The 21916-nt window shown below is 41.8% G+C and overlaps 1 protein-coding gene across 6 annotated transcripts in view; it reads right to left on the bottom strand.

Moving 5' to 3' along the window:
- Positions 1-4944, bottom strand: part of spock3 (SPARC (osteonectin), cwcv and kazal like domains proteoglycan 3) — a 502312-nt gene extending 497368 nt beyond the window's left edge. For 5 of the 6 annotated variants that reach the window (XM_072255937.1, XM_072255936.1, XM_072255935.1 and 2 more), the window contains exons 1-2: positions 4873-4944; positions 4554-4715 (exon numbers count right to left, since the gene is read on the bottom strand). In XM_072255937.1, coding sequence (XP_072112038.1) covers positions 4554-4715 — 162 coding nt within the window. In that variant the 5' untranslated portion in view covers positions 4873-4944. The remainder of the gene's footprint in view (positions 1-4553; positions 4716-4872) is intronic. The other variant, XM_072255933.1, reaches the window with a different exon arrangement.
- Between the last annotated feature and the right edge of the window lie 16972 nt (positions 4945-21916).

Raw genomic sequence — 21916 nt, forward strand, 5'->3', positions numbered from 1 at the left:
TTTCTAATCAAAACTTCCTGCTCCCGACCCCCTGAGAAGGCCATAAAGTGACACTTGAAATTATTTTCCTGAATGGTGGTCTTAAAATGGCATCCAGAAGGGTAAAAGTAATATCTTCTGAAGGAAGGAGGAGTTCATGCCATAGTGATTGGGTAAATGTTAAAAGTTATAATACAATTCCCTTCCTAATCTCCACCCCATTCACTTCATGCTCAAGCAAAATGATGTATTTAGGGGAAAAGGAGACGGGTGAAATAGACACCATGACACATGTGATATGAACACGTGGATCCCACCACTGCCTGAACAAGAGATTGTGTCATGCTGGAGAAGACTGGGATCATGGCCTGCCCTAGACTAGAGGGCTTCTCAGTTGTGCTTTCTATACCCAAGAGCTTTACCAATAACAAAGGCAGCGTAGGAACTCCACCACCTATGGATTATTCTTCAAGTATTTGAAAATATCTCTTGTCTTTCATTGGTATTGGCTAAATCCTAGAACCATCTAAACAACATTGTGGAGATACCTTCAATGGAAACCATTCCTTGAATTCCATGAGCAAATTTTTAAAAAACTGCTTATCCATTATATGCAAAGCAAGTTGTTGCATTTACAGCAACTGAACAAAAAAAAAATCCAAATATCTGTGTTGTTATATTTTAAGATATCGGTCTGGTTTGGCCTGAAGTAGAATTTTAAGATACACACTCTTGCACTTCTCCCAAGGGCAATGTAACTGGGAGAGCCATTAGAGGTGACAGTGACAGTGACAATGTTCTTTCATACATCTGCAAATGAATTTGCTTCATCTAATGAAAAGTCTTAAGAAAAAAAAAATCAAAAAAAAAAGAACAACAGAACATGGAAACAAAATGGAGGTGAAAAGTTAATTTGTAATGCTAACTGTGGGGGTTGCTGGGTAATGTAACTGGGAGAAATGTACATAATTAACAACCACCAACACTGAGTTGTGATTTCACTTCTACAGGCTGGTCGGACATGATGATGTTGTTGTTACAGAAAGGTTTTTAGCACACTTTTGTGTTTAGGTTTTGGAGTTCAATAAAATGTGTTACAGGTTTCATTAAAAATAAAATGCCTCACTTTGTTTTATTTGCAAAAACCTACAAGGCTACTAGTCCCAGCCTGCAAAGGCCCTATTTTTTACTACTCTTTGTTTTCCACCCGATTTTCAATTCGTACTTGTATGGTATCACAAATTTCATACGCTTGTTTATCCCATCCATCGCTCCAGGAATTTATCAAAAGACTTCTAAAAATCAGAATATATAATATCTACTGGCTCCTCCTCATCTACTCTATTTGTTACATCCCTTGAGATCTCTAAAATTCAATTATATTCCCCTTTCAGAATTCCTTCCTGACTTTGCCTAATCGCATTATATTTAATGTTTATAATTTCCTGTACACAAGAGTAAAGGAGAACAAAATAATTGTTACTCCAGGTCTGATACACACAAAAACAAAATACTAAAGATAAAGAACACAATAATAATAAAACAAACACAATAAATATATATACATAATGTAGCTTATATACATAGATTGATTGTATGTCCATAAAGTAATGTTTGGCAAAGGAGTGTCTGTACATAAGGTGTCTTGACAAGAAATAATAAAGTAGTGGTGGTTGGGAGTGTGGAGGGGTGGGTTAGTGGGTGGAGGTGTTGATCAGCCATTTTGCTTGGGGAAAGTAATTGTCCAGGCATGGATGCTACATAGTCTGCCCCTTAATGCGAGTGGACAAATAGTCCACAAGCAGGTGGGTGTTCATATTATGATGTTTTAAATCCCGTTACTGTGTTTTAAGTGCTTTCACAAGAGATCTTCATAATTGATTCCAGCATTTTTCCAACTACTGATGTAAGATTATCTGGTCAGTAGTTCTCTGAATTCTCTCTCCCTTCTAAGGGTCATGTTTGCTCCTTCCCATTCTGCAGGAAGGATTCCATAATTATAATATTTTTGAAGATATAACTATTTCCATATCTACAGCATCAATTACCTTTACAATTTTGGGAGGCAAATCATCAGGTCCTTGAGATTTTTCAGCTTTATTGACATGCCAGGCAGATTTTATTAACTTATATTTTATTTCCTTGTCTTTACTGGACCCTCGCTTCTCCAGTGCTTCTAGGGCATTTTTAACATCTTTTGTGAAGACAGTAACAAAGTTTTTGTTTAGTCTTCCTGTTTCATCCTTATTCCCTTTGCATTCTCTGTAAAGAACCTATAATTCCACCGACCTGCCTTCTTTTCAGCTTTATACATATAATCCTTTAGTGTCAGTTTTGATTTTCCTTACATTTTGAGAAAATATTGGAAATATAAACTCTGACACTGAGATATGTTCACTCGCATATTCTAAATTTTCCTGTAGTCCAGTTTTTCCTTTTGCCTACAAGTATATTTGCTGTAAATCATGCATTATTTCTTCACATGCTAGCCACTGCTTGTCATACTTTTTAAGTGTATTTTCTCAGCCAACCAAGCCAACCTTCCCAGATTTAAGTTTCATTTTTGATTGAAAACCCTGCTTTCATATTAACTACTTTAGTTCTTTCACATGATTAATTAACTCTTTTTGTTGCTCAATTCAAGATTGCAAATAGCTTGCTCCCTAGTATGTTGATATAGAAATCCATCCAGTATATGTTTCAGCAATTTTTCCTCAACATTGCTGGTTCTCCAGCCTTTGCATAGATTTAAGTCCCTCAATGCTCAGCCAATCAAATTTGATAATGGACAAACACTATACCAGTAATACCTACCATCAGCTCTCTCTGGTGCTTCTCTCTCTTCCCTTTCTTCCATGGTCTTCTGTCCTCTCATCAGATTCTCCCTTCTCCAGCCCTTTATCTCTATCCCCGATCTCTACATCTCCTATCTTCTTGTACTTCTTCCTTCCCTCCCTCCACCTTCTTACTCTGAATTCTCCCCTTCCTTTCCAGTCCTGATTAAGAGTCTTAACCCAAAACATCAACTGTGCTCTTCTCTATAGAGGCTGCCTTGCCTGCTGAGTTCCTCCAGCATTTTGTGTGTTACCAATAACAGGCTATAATTATTTGTGCACTCATATTTGATAGTTTAAAAAATCACAATAATATCAGTAATACAGATAATGTATCAGTTTTTCAGTTCAGAAACATTGAATTGTTCTTCCTGCACATACATGCTAACCTTCTGAGTTTATTTTGCGAACATTTTCAGAGTTATTTTTGTGTTTTTCACATTCATGGTGTTTTGATTTGTTTGATTGTATATTTTCACCAGTTTATTAGCCTTGGTATTGCTTGATATTTAACAAAAATAATAAACAAAGACATTGAAAATCAAGTGTTTGTTTTTTTGCTGGAGGTAAGTATGAACTTCTGCAATTATTTTACTTGGGAAAAACATTTTTTTTCTATCCAAGTAACCTCGATCTTGACAGATAATATATTTAGTCAGTAAAATCAAGCGATCTACCTCATCAGAATACAAAAGCACCGATTGAATACAGATTGAATCCGGTTGTGGATGTGGGCAGTCTTGGATCCTGCTGCACGTCCCTAATTGCAATGTACTGATTATTGTCCACCCACTTACATGCATCACACCAACAAACGAATGCTTGTATTTACACACATCTATGCTGCACCCAAGAAATTGTTGCAGTTTTCCCACAAAAGTGGTGCTCAGAAATGTGTGCCACTTAGCCGGAGGAGATGCTCATCTCCCTCGTACGCAATTATTTTCTGTTGTTTATTGCTTTCCACTGACTCATAACACATCTGCAAAAGCAAATCCGCACGCACCCCTCTTAAGTAGCTAATATGTTTAGTCAGATCGTCACGCCGCACCTGAATTTCTTTCAATCTCTTGTACAGTAGCGAACACCACATCAATAATCCAGTTACTTTAGCAAAGAGCTTCCCATACCACTTAGCCTCGTTTATTCATTTCAATCCAAGTGTCGAGTAAAAACTGATGAGTGCCCCAACAATCGACTGAAACTAACCCAAGGTGCCCAGGGTCAAGTGATGCCGAGCACTGGGGATTTCAAACGGCCTTGGTCCCACCAGTCCCAATACTTCCATCCGGATTTTCACTTTGCCTACTTGCTCAAATCGAGCACAGTGCCGTCCAAGAAACCTCTACCAACATCAATCCGGGCTCCGAATACACACAGACTTATGTTTATAGGTTAAGTTAACTGTACCGCAAACTATTCGCGAAACCCTTCAGATTTCGATATCCAGCAAAGTCACTTTCGAACGCGTTCACTGCCACAGAAGGTAAAGTTGCATGAAAGAAAATGCATTCAGCGCCTCATCCCCACACTCCGACGCCCCCGATATGTATGGAGTTTGCAAACACCGCAGCCAGGTGAAGGGAGTGAGCGTGCTACACCGACCGCCCCGAGTTTAGCCTGGGCTCGGCGGGAGGGCGCTCGGAACCGCTCGCTCACGCACCGCTCTCCTGCTCCAACCACCCCGGGCAACAACACAAGGCTGCACTCGGAAAGCAACAACAGTAAACAGGTACCTACGTCTCGAAATTTGTTCCAATGCCCTGGCTCCTTGTCATACTGTGAGACGGTGGTCAGCCATTGTTTATCATCCAGAAAATTGCCGTTGTCCGCTGTAGCTCGCTGTCTGCCTTCTATTTGCAGAAAGGCTACAGCAACAACACAGAGCAAGACCTTTAGCATCTGCAAACGAGGAGAGAATTTGTTTTTAAAAAAAATACATCAGTTCGGGAGGTGGAGAGAGGACGTTTTCGTGAGAGTGCAACTATAAAAAATATAATAGTGTTCGTGTTCTTTAAAAAAAACAGTGAATGTTGAGGAAAAGATGTGCAAGCTTCACCTTGCCTTTCGCTGCAGCTGCTGTGAGCTCGGTACAGCCTCAAGCTCCTCTCGATGCGCACGCGACCGACGGGCGCGCGCCTCTTGTGCGGGTGCACTGGCGGCCGCAGTAGGCCGGCGCGTTCCCAACAAGGATGCGAGCACAACCTGGAATAGTGCGGGGACGAGGATGGGCTCGCTGTTCCAGATACACTGGATAAATGGTTATTTGGGCCTTCGCTTCATCGGGACAGCCAAGTATTTGGGATAAGTCTTCAAGAAGAAAAACATCTATTTTATTTGGAACACCATTCCGCTTAATTAACTGTTGCTAAACATTATCGAACTAGGGTCATTCGCGTCCATGTCGTGTGGCCGTTAGACACAACATTGCTTAGAGCAATCAGTTTTTAAACAGCGTCACTTGCGTGTTTGTGTTCAAAAAGCAGGGATTTTGCCACTGATGGAAAGTAATAAAGAACTGATAAAGCAGTAATTCAGAACTGTTTTGTTCGCTGCTGTTTCAAGCATTCAGGCATGGAAATGCCAGTCAATGTCGGGAGTGAAAATGACACCATTTCACTAGTTCAACAAGTTAGACCTACAAATAATTTGAAGGTATCGACAATCACAAATGTTACAATGAAAATTAACATTTTCAGTATGCAATAATGCAACACATTGCTTCAAGGCAGTCAATTAACCATCATGTGTTTGTATATAATAATTGGCTGGAACAATACCTGTTTGTACTAGCCATTGAAATGCAATTTTCAAACTCTGCTCATGGACATGGACTCCACTCAGGCTAGAGAACATCTAGTAAATTTCCTGAGACTAAGGGTAGGAGGAAATTGCAGCATCCTTCTTAGTGAATGAAATAATGTGGCTATTTAAATTTTTTGTTAAATTTCTTAAAATATCTTTCTTCCCTGTGCAAAGGGATATGGACAGATTTTTCAGTCTTATTGTGTTGTTGATCAGTTATGAGTTTAAACAAGCTAACTAAAGTGAGATCAAACCAATTTGATCTCCAAATGTTGTTACTTGACCCACTAAGGGCATATAGTGTCACACCTGCACATGCAGGCTCCTCCCCATCTCCACCTGCCACTTATTCCCAACTCATCACCTGCAGCCTATTTAAACCACAGCTCTCATCCACAATTCTAGTTCACTTATTGAACCAGGTAGCCTCAACCAGATGGTTTCAGTTACCTTGTTGCCTGTTGTGATCAGTTGCTGTTCTCTCTTGTTTTGTGCCCCCCCCCACAGCTTGTTATTTTGTAGTTTATTAGTAAAATATAGTTTACTTCTAAAGGTCTCTGCAGCACTGCTGTTCGTTCAAGCCTCCTCTATGTTTTCTGATAGGATGAATGAACCAACAATTGACCCAACAGAGTTGTCAGCCTTGAAACAGCAACCCCAATTACAGTCACCCTCCTCCCTCAGAGGCCTGGATTCTCCAACTCCATACTGAGATGATCCGGGGTTTTGACCATCTAGGAAGTGAAAGGGTGCAGCGGATCTTATACATCACCCGCATCAAGGCTCAAACTCAGTGCTGGACTAATCCATGGAATTTGGCAGAAACGTTGCTGGCCCAGTAGCATCACTGCCTCTTAGAGTGCTTGAAAGACTAGCCATCTATCCAAATATGCCTACTGATGTCGAAATCCACATCACTGAACTGATAAGCATATTATGGAACAACTTTCCAAATCAGCAGCCAGAAACAATTGCCAAGATCCTTTTCTCTGGTGAATAATGAAGCAAAGTATTCATTAAGTACCTCCACTATCTCCTCCAACTCCATGCACACATTCCTACTATTGCACCTGATTGGTCCTATTTTCACATGGAAGAGGCTTCTGCTCTGGGTTGAACTATCCCACAATTGACACACATCTTCTGTCACGGGTATGTCACCCTTTGAAGTGCTTCATAGCTACCAGTCACCATTGTTTCCCATTGGGACCCCATCCACCAGAGCCCTGGTTCACTGCTGCCAGAATGCTGGGGAGAGGGTGTGGAGGTTCATCCTAGCTGTCAACTGCACCTACTGCCACCAGGCCAACCGCTGGTGGTGCCCAGCCAGACTACGCCATCCTAGAGTCTGTGTCTTGCTGTCCACCTGAGATCTGTCCCTGCACATCAACTCCCACCAGCTCTAACCCTGGTTCATTGGTTACCCATCACTTCAATCCAGCCACTTACCATCTCCAGCCATCACCTTAGGATCATACCTACCTTCCATATACTGCCTCAAGCCCGTTGTTCAGGGACCACACACCCTACCTGAGCTGGCAGCTCTGGGACCTGATGGTGGAAGGTGGTCTGGGGAACATATTTTGCCCGTTGATGGATTCACATCACTGTGGACAGACTGTCCAGTACCTGGTCAACTTGAAAGGGAACAGCCTGGAGGAGAGATCTTGGGTGCTGTAGATACATGTTGGATCTATCGCTTATTAAGGCATTCCACTGGGCCATCTAGATCATCCTGGGTTGTAAGGAGCCGGCCGTAGGTACTGGTGCTGCTCCTGTCAGGCCTGCACGTGCATCGTCCTCTCAGTCTCTACCAGGGGGAGAGTAGTCAACTAACTGCCACTCATTTCCAACTCATGACTTATTTGAACCCACTCTCATACACAGAATTTGTTCACTAATCAAACCAACCAAGCTTCACTAGTTGCTCCTAGCTTTCAGTTACTTTGTTGCCTGTTGTGATCAGTATATGTTCTCTTTTTTTTTGGCCTCTCCTGCATTTTATTGGCAAAGTATCATTTACTGCAAAACCATCTTGACTGCTCTGCTCAAGCATCCTCTGCAACGTTAGGAATTTTAAATTAATTTCAATAAGTGCAGAAAATAACATCTCCGTTTCACTCCCACCGCTTGACAATATCCGTTAAGATTAATCACTGATGAGGAACCCAAAGAAAGCCGCTACAAAGGTGTAATACGTTCCAGTTTCTAATACAATGTACTACTTTTTAATTGTCTCGCATGTTCTTCAATTGATTCAAAATTAATTTTACAAAGTTGCGAATGTTGGGATTTTGAGTTGGGATGTTGGGGTAGGTCGAGCATATGCGGTCGTCTGTTGAGGTCCAGGAGGAATTAAGCATACCTCGATATTCCCGTTAAGTATGTCATCAAAACGAGTCAATTTTATGGTTACACTCATATGTACGAAACTGTCTTTGCTAAAATGTCCTGCATCACACTCACTGAACTCATCTTAAATAATAACTATTAACGTTTTACTGTAAGATTTAATTATTGTTGCTGATGCTGAATTTGTTATTCTTGCAATTTGGTTTGCTAACTAAAACGTTCAACGTAAGTAATTACAAGATTGGTGCTGGGCTGTTCCCTTTGACGATCCAGTTCGGCGGTTACTTTGACTGTAGTTGCGGATTTGCGACCAGCTACAGCGTGGCCCATTTTACAAAGCGGCAATGCTCACTCCCGCTACCCTACAAGATCGACAAGACGCGCAAAGAAAGGAATCCGTCGCCACAACTTTCCAGTGGCAGATAATAGCGTAAGAATTGTGATCAGGAATAGGTCGGTGAAGTCTTTTAAGCCTATTTCGACATTCAACAAAACCATAGCTGATCCGCTCTTAGCCTCCGCTCCACTTTCCTCTAACCCTCCACTAATCTGGCGATTTCCGCTTTGGATGTGTTCGTTTGCAGTTCCACAGTGAATTTCACCATCCTTTGGAGAAATCCATCCCACACAGACGATCCCTCATTCAGCAACAATGTTCTAGAATCTCCCAAGGAATACGAATGTGAAGCATGTTCTGAGTTAAACTACCTGAAATTTGTTTCAAATTCTGTGCATTAATGCAGGTGACATTTTGCTGGAGTCTAAACAATATAAATTCATCTCATCTCAATCTTGAGATCTTAATCTGACTTTAAAAATATGTGTACCTAAAACGCTGGCGTATTACCGTGTTAAAATAAATCGTAGTGATTTCAAAGCACGAACTGAATACTGCTGGTGCCATGATTTCACGCTGGGGAGTGTGTTGCAGATTTCTGGGAGTGAAACCTGTTGATGGATAAATAGATGGTAACAGCAAATGCGCAGTGACTGTGACGTCAGACAGCAATAAAATCTCTCTTGGAATTTCTAATGCGAATCAGTGTCTGTATCAACTCCACAAACCTCAGGAATGCGATGAATCCAGCTAAAATAATTAATAATACGCGTTTGCCCGAGAAATTAAATTACCTAACCGTAACAGTGCGATGAACTAAAATGAGTGTGCAGTTTCCGAATGGTCGCATTTAGAGATTGCTAACACTTTCAGTACAAAGGAGCTGTTTTAAAAATATACAGTACAGTATTTCGCTAACGTCCAAAGCTTGCAAAGGTGTGTTGCCCTCTCAAATGTTAAAGACTCGCTGGAAATCCGTTCGTGACAGGGAGTATTTGTTCACACTCAATACCCCAGCCACATCAATCAGCCTCCCAAATTGTGCAATCGGCGTAATGATAGCTACCCGCTGGTCATTCGGACACAGCGATCACAGCAGGTATAGGAAACCCGCCCAACAGCGAGCCCCGCTGTTTTCCGAACTATGCTTAGCAATACACAACAGCTACAACTTAAATGATTGGACATGAGGTCAAAATCAGCGACTGCCACTTTGTTTCCCAAATTGATGCTCAACACTTACACGCTCCAAAGAACGGTAATGCCTAAACTATCTAATGGAACAGAAGGACGAGGCCACCCGACTTCGCAAGGCACTTGGTGCACTTCGGAATCACCACGGCGGCGGCGGCGCCGAGGTCTATGAGCGCCTCCCTGCGGCATTTACCTCCTTACCAAAACTGCGGCTCTTTCAGGTCTCCAGCGGGATTTCAGGACGGTTCGATTTTTTTATTTTCTACTTTTAAGCTGTATGACACGAACTTTGCTTAATATGTGCAAACGGCCGTAACACGTGTTTCTCATGGTGACCTTTCGTGGGCCGGGTGAAATGAAGTTTCTATTCATGAATTCAAAACCAGCATACCCATGTTTTTATTCAATTTTTAATACCACGTGTATATCCTATTTACTTCCGAGTTAAACAGCTTGATGTTTCAACAGAAGTGTTCTGAAATCTGTTAGAAGTGACAATTTTGTTGTGTTTCAGCGATCCGTGAACCCTTACCCCGACAGAGTTAAATTGTTTGAATTCCTAAGATACTGTATACAAATAGCCAATGTAAGATTGCTGGAGATATGAAGGCTAAAGCATACAGTAACTCTTTGGTAACTCTTCCTAACTATACACATACATTCTACATTCACGTATTAAAGCTAATGATATACACTATACAAAATGCTAGAACAACTCGGCAGGCCGGGCGACATCTGTGGAAAAGAGTACTGTCTACGTGATTGGTCTCAGCCAACTCTTTTCAATTTATGCTGCCTGGCCTGCTGAGTTCCTCCAGCGTTTTGTGTGTGTTATTTGCATTTCCAGTACAGTATCTGCAGATTTTTCCCTTATTTGTAGCTAATGATATAATTGTATTTTAATTTAGTAATTTATTCATTAGAGTGACGGTTTGCAACATCAGAACAGTTGCAGTCAGGTAATTTTACAAAGAAACAAAACTATTTACAAATGAATTTTCATAAATTAATACAACATGGAATAGGCATAGACCTCATGACATCCATAAGACAGCCATTTACACTAATCCTTTTCTTTTCTCACATTCCCTTCAACTCTTGCCGGGTTCTGCCATTTAGACACTACCCATCATTGGAGTAGGGCAAGAAATTGGTGCATCTCAGAGGAAGCCCATGTGGTTACATGGGGAACATGCAGACTTCTTACAGACAGCACCAGATGTCAGGATTGAACCCTCATCACTGCCTCTGAAGCTGTATTGTCCATTTGATTCATGTACACTTGATCTTAACACTGATTTGTCACGGGTATACTTAAGGGATCTATTTCATTTCTTGCTAATGATTTATGCCTTTGTTACTTCTCAGCTTAACTTTTAACATTGCTCTTGTACCTGTGCCTCCTCCAAAACTGGAGGTTTCCTAAATTTTACAATCTATATCCCAACTCATATCATGGCCATTCACCTATCAACCCTATGCTTATTAACCTAATCCACTAAGTCATTCCAGTAACACCTCCACTTAGAATGTTTCAATATTGTTATCAAGCTCTTGTGTTCATCCTCAGAACTTCCATGACCTACAACTTGCATCTCTACACCTCTGATCTGGGCTTCTCCTGCACCCTTACATTTCATTGCTCTGCCTTTTGTGGCCACGTCTTTTCTCAAAGTCCTGGAATTCACTCTATACCATTCTGCCCTTGCATTTTATATTCCTTAAAATACAGTTACTTAATTAGTATTTTGGTATAATTTCTATAACTTGGTGTTTATAGAAAAACATCCAGACTTTAGGACAGCAGGAAATTTGGCAAGTTCTCTATGTACCTAGAAAGTAGTCACGTCAATACAATTTTATAGTACAATGTAAAATGTGGTAATCAATTGCTACTTTTCTAAGGAAAATAAAAGATATGCTGCATGGACAGCTAGTGCTGATGTGTGGACAATGTTATTTATCTTGTGGACAACTGAACAACTATGGAATTGCAAAATCCTTGGTTGCAAAATTTTCCCACATTTGTCACTATTTGAAATAAACATGAAATAAGCATAGGCAAAGCCAATGAGGTGCTGTGTGCGGCAGAGTGAAGCCATTCCCCTGAGCTCTAATTTAAGTTCGCTGGGTTCCCTGCCAAAGTCTGAAGCTATAGGACTGTTGTTATAGCTCTGTGCCCAAGAGTAAAATACAGTCACCATTCCCCCATTCTGCGCCACCCCAAGGAAAAGATCATTTTTAAAAAAAGCAATCATAGATGTCATTTAATAAAAATACATAGCAGAGGAAACCAAGAAAGAAGGCATATATAAATTTAAATCCCGACTAATGAAAAATACTCTACAAATTAACCAGCAACAATATATAGCACTAATTAAATATTTTTTTTCATAAGCATCCTGTCATGGTTTATGAAATACCAGCCAGGCTTCTGCAACTTATTAAATAAGTTTTCTTCCTGTCATGTGGTTCTGTTCTAATTACCTTAAAACTATTGTCTTTGGTTACAAATGTTTCTATCACTAGATCATGTTTTTCCTTATTTATTCCACCCCTGTTATAATAATTTGCAGAACCTTCATTGCTCAATAGAACCAGGACCAATATCCTTGTAGGAAGGTTAAATGGTATATCAGATGGAGTTCAAACTATCTTGACAGGGGAATGGGAGTCTGACAGTAGTTTTAGAAGTGAGAGAGTCAAGATTGGATGTAGATTGTAAAGAGTCTGGAAAGCAAAATATTAAAATTTGAGAGTGGAGGAGGTGAAGGCCAGATGAGAAAGGAAAAGATAATTGATCGTGTCAAAGTGGTTATATTCCAATAGAAGAAGTCTTAGAAATAAATGTGATTAACAAAGGGCACAGAGATATGTAGGAGTATGATATTGTACCATTATTGAAATATGGCTCATTAAAGAGCATTTTAACTGGCTGCATCAATGTCTGGTTTGGGGGAAGCTATTGCACAGGATTGAAATAAGATGCAGAGAGTTGTAAACTTAGTCAGCTCCAACATGAGCCTCTGAAGCATCCAGAACATCTTCAAGGAGTGATGCTTCAAAAAGATAGCATTCATCATTAAGGATCCTCATCACCAGGTCATGCCCTGTTCTCATTGCTACCATCAGGAAAGAGGGACAGAAGCCTGAATGTACACAGTCAATAATTCAGGAACAGCCTCTTCCCATCTGCCATCTGATTTCTGAATGGACATGGCATGACCAGCACCTCACTACATTTTTATTTCTATGTTTGCATGACTTATTTAATTTAACTATTCAACATAAATAATTACTGTAATTTGCTTTTTTCCTGTTATTATATATTGCTACCACAATGACAACAAATTTCATGATATATGCCAGTGATTCTGATTCTGATTTTGAGAAAAGGAGTGGTAGCTTGCCATTCCTGATTACAAGCTTTCCATTCTAGATAAAGAAAAACAGTGAAAAAATTGTGTAGCAATATTAGCAAAGTAACAATTACCGCTGTAAGGGGAAAAGATCAACAAAGGGACAACATAGGTTGAACTGGGGCAGTCACATTGCTGGGAATATATTGCAGGCACTGAACAACTGGACAAAGCTAGATGAGCAAATATTTAAGACTATTACTCAGAAGACGATATGAAGGCAGTAATGGTAGAGGAGTTCAAGCAGTCTAACATGGATCAGGACAGTGGCTTAAAAGACATAGAAGGCACAGAATTCTTGAATTGCTCTCAGAACAACTCTTTTAATCAGTGTAGACTATAAACCATAAGACATTGGAGTAGAATAAGGTCATTTGCCCCATTGAGTCTGCTCTGCCATTCAATCATGGCTGATCCTTTTTTCCCCTCCTCCGCTCCACTCCCCGGCCTTCCCTCAGTAATTTTTGATGCCGTCCGTGCTATTCAAGAATGTATTAATCTCCACCTTAAATACACCCAATGGTGCCTGTGGTAATAACATTCCACAAATTCTCCACCTTCTGGCTAAAGCAGTTTCTCTGCATCTCTGTTTTAAATGGATATCCCTCTATCCTGAGGCTGTGCCCTCTTGTCCTAGACTCCCCAACCATGGGAAACATCCTTTCCACATCTACTCTGTCTAGGCCTTTCAACATTCAAAAGGTTTTAATGAGATCCAACCCCCATCCTTCTGAATTCCACTGACTACAGACCCAGAGCCATCAAACTTTCCTGATATGATAACCCTTTCATTCCTAGAATCATCCTTGCGAACCTTCTCAAAACCCTCTCCAATGCCAGCACATCTTAGATGTGGAGCCCAAAACTGTTCACAATACTCAAGATGAGGCCTTACCTGTGTCTTATAAAGCCTCAGCATCACATCCCTTTTCTCTTGAAATGAATGCTAACATTACATTTACCTCCTCACCAATGACTCAACATGCAAGTTAGCCTTCAGGGTGTTCTGTCAAGTTCCTTTGCATCACAGATTTTTGTATTTTCTGCCCATTTAGAAAATAATCTGCACATTTATTTCTTCTACCTAAGTGCATGATCATGCATTTTCCAACATTGTATTTCATTTGCGGTGGTGGAGGAGTACAAATACAAACGTACTTGGGTGTGCACCTCGACAACAGACTTGATTGGAAAAGTAACACCAAGGCTGTATACAAGAAGGGAATGAACAGACTATTTTCTAAGGATACTGAAATCCTTCAATGTGTGCTGCAAGATGTTGGAGATCTTTTTCCAGTCTGTTTTCTAGCGAGTGTAGTCTTCTTTGCGGCTTTATGTTGGGGGAGCAGTATCGGTGCTGGTGATGCAAAAAGGCTAAATAAACTCATTAGAAAGGCTGGATCCGTTCTTGACTACAACCTGGACTCCTTTGAGTTAGTGGTGGGGAGGAGGTGAATAAACAAACTGTTATCCCTTATAGACAATCTGATACATCTTCTCCATGACCTACTGAATAAGCAGTGGAGCACCCTTTCGAACAGGCTAATTCAATTCCACTGTCACAAGGGTCATTACAGAAAATCTTTCCTACCAAATGCAATAAGCATATACAACAGTTTATCTCCGTGCAATGGAGAACACACATCATAGTACAATAGTTTCTGTTTCATTATTTCATAAATTATTATTGGACATTGGAAAATTATTATTGTGTATATTATTCTGTACTTTATTATTAGTTAAGTCTGCACACTGCTAAGTGTGTTTTTAAATGTTGCTACTGAAATGAAAGAATGTCCCACTTGGGATCAATAAAGTATTTACTATTTTTTTTTGTTTGCCAGTTTCTTGCCTGTTCTCCTAATCTGTCAAAGTCCTTCTGCAGCCCTCCGGTTTCCTCAACACTACCTGCCTCTCCAACAATCTTCGTATCATCTGCAAACTTGGCAACAAAGCCATCTATTCCATCATCTAAACCATTGATATACAGCATAAAAAGAAACGGTCCCAACACCTACCCCTGTGGAAAACCACTAGTCACTGGTAGCCAACCAGAAAAGGATCCTTTTATTCCCACTCGCTGCCTCCTACCAATCAGCCAATGCCCTAACCATGCTAATGACTTACCTGTAATACAATGGGCTCTTAACTTGGTAAGCAGCCTCATGTGTGGTACCTTGTCAAAGGCCTTCTGACAATCCAAACATACAGCATCCACTGCATCCCCTTTATCTATCCTACATGCAATCTCCTCAAAGAATTCCAACCAGGCAAGATTTTCTCTTAAGGAAACCATGCTGACTTTGTCTTGTCTTGTCCCGTGTCACCAAGTACTCCACAACCTATCCTTAACAACTGACCCTAACATCTTTGAACCACTGAGGTCAGGCTAACCAGCCTATAACTTCCTTTCTGCTGCTTCCTCCTTTCTTAAAGAGTGGAGTGACATTTGTAATTTTCTAGTCCTTTGGAACCATTGGTCTAATGATTCTTGAAAGATCATTACTAATGCCTTTATAAACCCTACTGCTACCTCTTTCAGAACCCTAGGGTGCAGTTTATCTGGCCCGTGTGACCTATGTACCTTTAGGCTTTTCAACTTTTTGAGCACCTTCTTCTTTGTAATAGTAGCCGCACTCACTTACCTTCCCTGACAACCTGCATTCAACACCTAGCACCCTGCTGGTGTTTTCCACAGTGAAGACTGTTGCAAAATATTCATTTAGTTCATCTGCCATCTCCTTGTCCCCCGTTATTATTTATCTGGCCTCATTTTCTAGTGGTCGTATATCTACTCTCATCTCTCTTTTATTTTTTATATACTTGAAGATCCTTCTTCTATCCACCTTGATATTGTTTGCTAGCTTGCTTTGATATTTTATCTTTTCCCTCCTAATGATTCTTTGAGTTGCTTTCTGTAGGTTTTTAAAAATTTTCCAATTCTCTATCTTCTCACTAACTTTAGCTTTGTTCTATGCCCTCTCTTGGTTTTTTTAATTAGCTTTGACTTCTCTTATCAGCCATGGGATTGTACTATTTTGCTATTTGAGTATTTCTTTGTTTTTGAAATATATCTATCCTGCACCTTACTCATTTTCCCCCAGAAACTCAAGCCATTGCTGCTTTGCTGTTATTCCTGCCAGCATCTCCATCTAACTTACTTTGGCCAACCCCTCTCTCATACCTCTGTAATTTCCTTTACTCCACTGAAATACTGCTATGACAGAGTTTACTTTTTCCCTGTCAAACTTCAATTTGAGCTTAATCATATTGTGAAACCTGTCTCCTAAGGGTTCCTTTACCTTAAGCTCTCTAATTGATTCAGTTTTATTACATAACACCTAATCCAGTGTAGCTGATCCCCTTGCTGGCTCAATGACAAACTGCTCTAAAAAGTCAACTTGTAGGCATTCAACAAACTCACTCTCTTGAGATCCATTACTAACCTGATTTACCTGTGTCCTAAGGGGGGGGCGCTGGGAGCGGACCCAGATGCAAGACACAGACACTGAAGTACTAGGAACGGGACTCGGAGTGTCAAGAAAGCAGGGGAAGTGGGGAAGAAAGGACGCTGGACATTGACACAGGCCCTGGATGAGACTAAGATGCAGGGCCGGGGCTGGGACATAGATAAGAAACACAGAACCCGGACAAGGAAATAGGAACAAGGAGCCTGGACTAGTAACATGGAACTCCGGAACCAGAGCCTGGATCTTGTTTGGGACTCGGAACCCGGGTCTTGACTCGGAACCAGAACCCAGGTCTAGCTAGGACTCGGGACTAGGACCTTGGCAAGGACAGGACATGGCTACAGAACAGGACAAGAACACAGAGCCTTGGCTTGGACAGGATGAGAACGCAGAGCCTTGGCCGGGGAGGACAGGAACATGGAACACAGAGCCAGAACCCCTCCATGGGAACAAGACTTGGGGCCGGGGCTCTAAACAGAGTCAGGACCCTTCCTAGGGAGCAGGATATAGGGCCGGGACTCATACACAGAACACAGAGAGACAGTTCTCAACACAAGGTAGTGGCAAATGGCCGGATCTACCTAGCGAAGGCATGGACACAGAGACAGTTCCCAACACAAGTTAGTGGCAAACGGCCAGACCTACCTAGCAAAGGCATGGACACAGAGACAGTTCCAAACAATGCTAGAGAGTTCCTTATCTAGACACAGCAAGGCTCCGGTCTTGCTCCGGCGGTAGAACTTGACAGTGATATAGGCAAGGACACAGGCGAGGTTGCAGCCAAGTCTTCAGGCAGAAGGTGCAGTGCAGGGCAGGGAAGGGAAGGGGAAGGGGAAGGGGAGGGGGAGGGGGAAGGGAAGGGAAGGGAAGGGAAGGGAAGGGAAGGGAAGGGAAGGGAAGGGAAGGGAAGGGAAGGGAAGGGAAGGGAAGGGAAGGGAAGGGAAGGGAAGGGAAGGGAACCAGAAAACCTGGAATAATATTCGATGGACCAGACTGTGAACCGGAATGTGAACTGGACCATAACAACCTGCTTGTTAAAATCTCCCACGACTATAATAGCATAGCCTTTTTGCCACACCTTTTCTTTTTCCCATTGTAATCTGCAGTCAATATCCTAGGTACTGTTGGGAAGCCTGTATATAACTGTCGTAAGGGTCATTTTAACCTTGCAGTTGCTAAACTCAACCCACAAGGATTCAAAACCTTTTGATTCCATGTCACATCTTTCTATTTATTTGATGACATTCTTTATCAGCAAAGCCACACCACCCCCTCTGCCTACCTTCCTATCCCCCCAATGCAGTGTATAACCTTGGGACATACAGTGCCCATCTATAACCATCCTTCAGTGATAGCCACAACATCATACCCAACAATCTGTAGAAGTGCAACCAGATTACCACCTTATTTCTTATATCCTGTGCATTGAGATAAAACACTTAGAATACTATATATGCTACCCTTTTTGATTCTGCACCCATAATGAAATTGCACACTGCTGGCTGCAATTTTGTCCTATTATCTGCCTGCCTTTCCTGATATTCTGACAGCACGCTATCTTCTGACTGTTTTTTTTAACCATTCATCCTATCCTAAGTCCCTTCACTCTGGTTCCAATCCCCCTGCCAAATTTGTTTGAATCCTCTCCAACCGCTCTAATAAACCTGTCGGCAATAATATTGGTCCCCCTTGGGTTCAGGTGCAACCCATCCCCTTTGTACAGATTATACCTCCCGCAGAAGAGATCCCAATGATCCGAGAACCTGAAGCCCTGCCCCCTGCACCAGCTTTTCAGCCACACACGAATCTGCCAGGTCATCCTATTTCTACCCTCACTGGCACGTGGTACAGGTAGCAATCCAGAAATTACTACCCTGGAGGCCCTGCTTCTCAGCTTTCTGGCAAGCTCCCTGAATTCTCTCTACAGGACCTCATTGCTTTTCTGTCCAATGTCATTGGTACCAATATGTACCAAAACATCTGGCTGTTCTCCTTCCCCCTCCAAAATACTATGGACGTGATCAGAGATGTCCCTGACCCTGGTACTTGGGAGGCAACATACCATTCAGGTGTCTCATTCACATCCACAGAATCTTCTGTCTGTTCCTCTGACTATTGAATCCCCTATCACTACCAGTCCCCTCCTCTCCTCTTTACCTTTTGCACCATGACCTATGCTTAGTGCCAGTAACCTGGTCTCCATGGCATTCCCCTGGGAAGTCATCCCCCACAACAGCATCCAAAATGGAATACTTATTATTGCGGGGAATGGCCTCAGGGCTGCCCTACACTAACTAGCTGTTCACCTTCCCATTTCTTCTCTTGACAGTCATCCAGCTACCCGCCTCCTGCAACTTAGGGGTGACTACTTCCCTGTAACTCCAATCGATGATCTCCTCACTCTCCCATAAAAGCCAAAGGTCATCCAGCTGCTGCTCCAAATCCCTAACACGGTTTCAAGGAGCTGTAGCTGGATGCACTTCATGCAGATGTAGTTCCCTGGGAAACTCTGGGTCTCCTAGTACTCCAGCATCTGCAGGAAAAACACACAATGTCCATTTAACTTACACTCAGTACCCCTGACACAGTAAGAAAAAAGGGAAACTTAACAGCAATTTATCTGGACAACTTACTCAGGGCCAACACCTCTTCCAAGCTGAAGTCTCCTTTGAGTCAAAGCCTGACACTCCCACTCTCACCGCAGGACCACTCCCAACAATGGCCGCTCCGCTTGCTCTTCTGTACTGTTATTTACTTCTCTCTGCACTGCTTCCACCACTAATTGGGCTTTTGCAATGACACCGATCACCCACTAAGCTCTCCTTTCAAACCAGTGCTGCCAACTTGTGAGTAATCTCCCCGCTGTGCACTGTTCCTGCCACTGATTGGGCTATCAGAATGTAGCGATTCTAGTCAGACAGTGGCTTTACTGGGCACAATTTATCTCAATCCCCTGACTAATAAAGGTCAACACACCGTAAGCCTTCTTAGCAACCTATCAACTTGCGCAACAGCTATGAAGGAGCCATGGATGTGGATCCCAACAATTCCTTCACAGAGCTAAGGATCCAGCCATTAACTCTGTATTCTGCCTTCAAATTTGAGCTTCCAAAGTAAATCACTTCACACTTTGCCAAGTTTAACTCTATCTTCAACTTCTTCGTCCAGCTCTGCATCCTGTCAATGTCTCTATGACAAACTTCTACACTATCCACAACTCCACCAACTTCAGTGTAATTTGCAAGTTTACTGTCAGGGAATGTCAGAATCAGATTTAATATCATTGGCATATGCCAGGAAATTTATTGTTTTGCAGCAGCAGTACATTGCAATACACAATAAAAGCTATAAATTACAATAGGTGTGTGTATATAATATACATGGTACATAATAGAATACAAATACTATATGGACACCCACAGCACAATAAATTTTAAATTGTTTCACTCAGGCCTAAAGATTTAATCACTGTGAAGGTTTTTTTTCGCTCATGTGGGACAATGTCTTTCCTGACAGGGTGGTGATTTGCTCTACTTGGCAGGTGAGATTGTAGTCATGAAACAATATCAGGTTCTGGGGCCTCTTCTATGGTGGTTGTAGGAGTTGACTTTGGGACTGCAGGAAATTGTTCTATCAGCTCTGGACACCTTTCTTCTGGATGTGTTGGCATCCTGGAAAGGGCATGCCATGTTGTTCGATCTGCTGACCTATCCCAGGCTACTGGACAAAACTTCAAGCCAACACTTTCATTTTGATCAGACCTAGATGACCAGCATGTAGCTCCACAAACACTTTAGCTCTCAGTTTGGATGGTACAACATTTCCCAATCCCCACATAAGGGGAGTCCTGTAAAGGGCAAGTTCATTTTGACACTGACACAAGCAGGGGGACTGGAATTTCTGCTACACATTCCAGCCATTTGGGTTGCCATGTTGACCTGAGACAGTGTGGAGTTTTTTCTGCTTACCCTTTGGATCATCTCTGCTGTAATAGGGTGGCTTTCGATTTGTGTTAGGGAGAATACGTCAAGAGGAGATTACTCTTCTGCAAATTTTTCAGGTGTTACCTTTGCCAAGTGTAAATAGGACAATCCATCAGTACTTCCATGATTAGTGTTCTCCTTGAATTAGGTCTTTTAACTGTGCCCTCGAAGAAACAGAGCACATCTCTGGATTCATGCTGCTGCTGTCAGTGGAATACTTTTCCGTGGATTGAAAATGAACACTAGTGGTTGATGATCAGCAATTCTCTCCCATACAAGTACTGGTTGAAACTCTTTACAACCCAAATCAGACTCAAGGCCTCTCTGTCAATCTGTATGTACAGAATTTTTTTCTGCAGCAGTAAGGAAGTGCAATGCAAAGGCTATGGGGTGTTCACTTCCATTTACTCATAACACATGACATGACTGCACCTTTACCGTAAGGCAAGGAAACACAGGCAAGCTTCACTGGATGACATGATTTATAATATGTGAATACAGTTTCTGATGTCACCATTCCCTTTATCTTTTTGAAAGCCACTTCACACTGCTTTGTCCATTCCCATTTCTTCCCAATCTATAGTTCAAGGGATGGAGCACAGTAACAATGTGTAGCAGGAACCTGTTATACTGAATGACAAATCCTAAAAAGGACCAAAACTGTGACATGTCTTTTGGCCTTGTGTCATGCACCACTGCTTAAACTTTCTCAGCACACTTGTGTAAGCTTTATGCATCAATGGCATGACCACAGTAAGTGATGCTTGGTTTAAAGATTTCACACTTGCTGCACTGTGCTCTGACCCCATAATCTTTTAATCTTTTTAACATTGCTTTGAGATTTTGGAGATGTTCCTTGTCATCCTTACTGGTAACAAAGATGTCATCCAGGTAACACTGAGTGTCTGGGCAGCCCTGCAGCACCTGCTCCATGGCTGTCTGCCAGAGTGTAGCTGTAGATCCTACTCCAAAAATGAGCCTATTGTAGCAATAAAGCCCTTTGTGAACGTTCGTGGAGAGAAACACTTTGGAATCCTCTTCCATTTCCATCCATGCGTATGCCTCAGCTAAATCCACTTTGCTGAAGTATTTCCTCCAGAAAGGTTCACAATGACATCCTGTATCCTGGGCAGAGAGTATTGATCTACTTTCAGTACTGAGTTGAAGTTGACCTTAAAATCATCACAGATCCTGACAGGCACATTAATCTTGACTACTGGGACCACTGGTGTTGCCCTTAAGCTCCACTCAACCTTGGAAAGAATTCTTTAAGCCTCCATGTGATTTAGCTCACTTGGTACATTATCATGGATGGTATAAGGAAACAGATGGGCTTTGTAAAACCTGGTTGTAGCATTTTCATCTAATACTATTTTACCCTTGATATGTTTCAGTTTTCCAGTGCTATCTTGAACAGAGCTGTGGCATCATCCAGTACCTTTCTTTATTCATTTTCAGCTGACTATATTTCAGATGATGTGGCACACAGGTGGCGATCTCAAATCAAGTTGAGGTTGTCTCAGCTAATCACATCCACACAATG

This window comes from Mobula birostris, chromosome 4 (genome assembly GCF_030028105.1).
Source record: "Mobula birostris isolate sMobBir1 chromosome 4, sMobBir1.hap1, whole genome shotgun sequence".
Classification (NCBI taxonomy): domain Eukaryota; kingdom Metazoa; phylum Chordata; class Chondrichthyes; order Myliobatiformes; family Myliobatidae; genus Mobula; species Mobula birostris.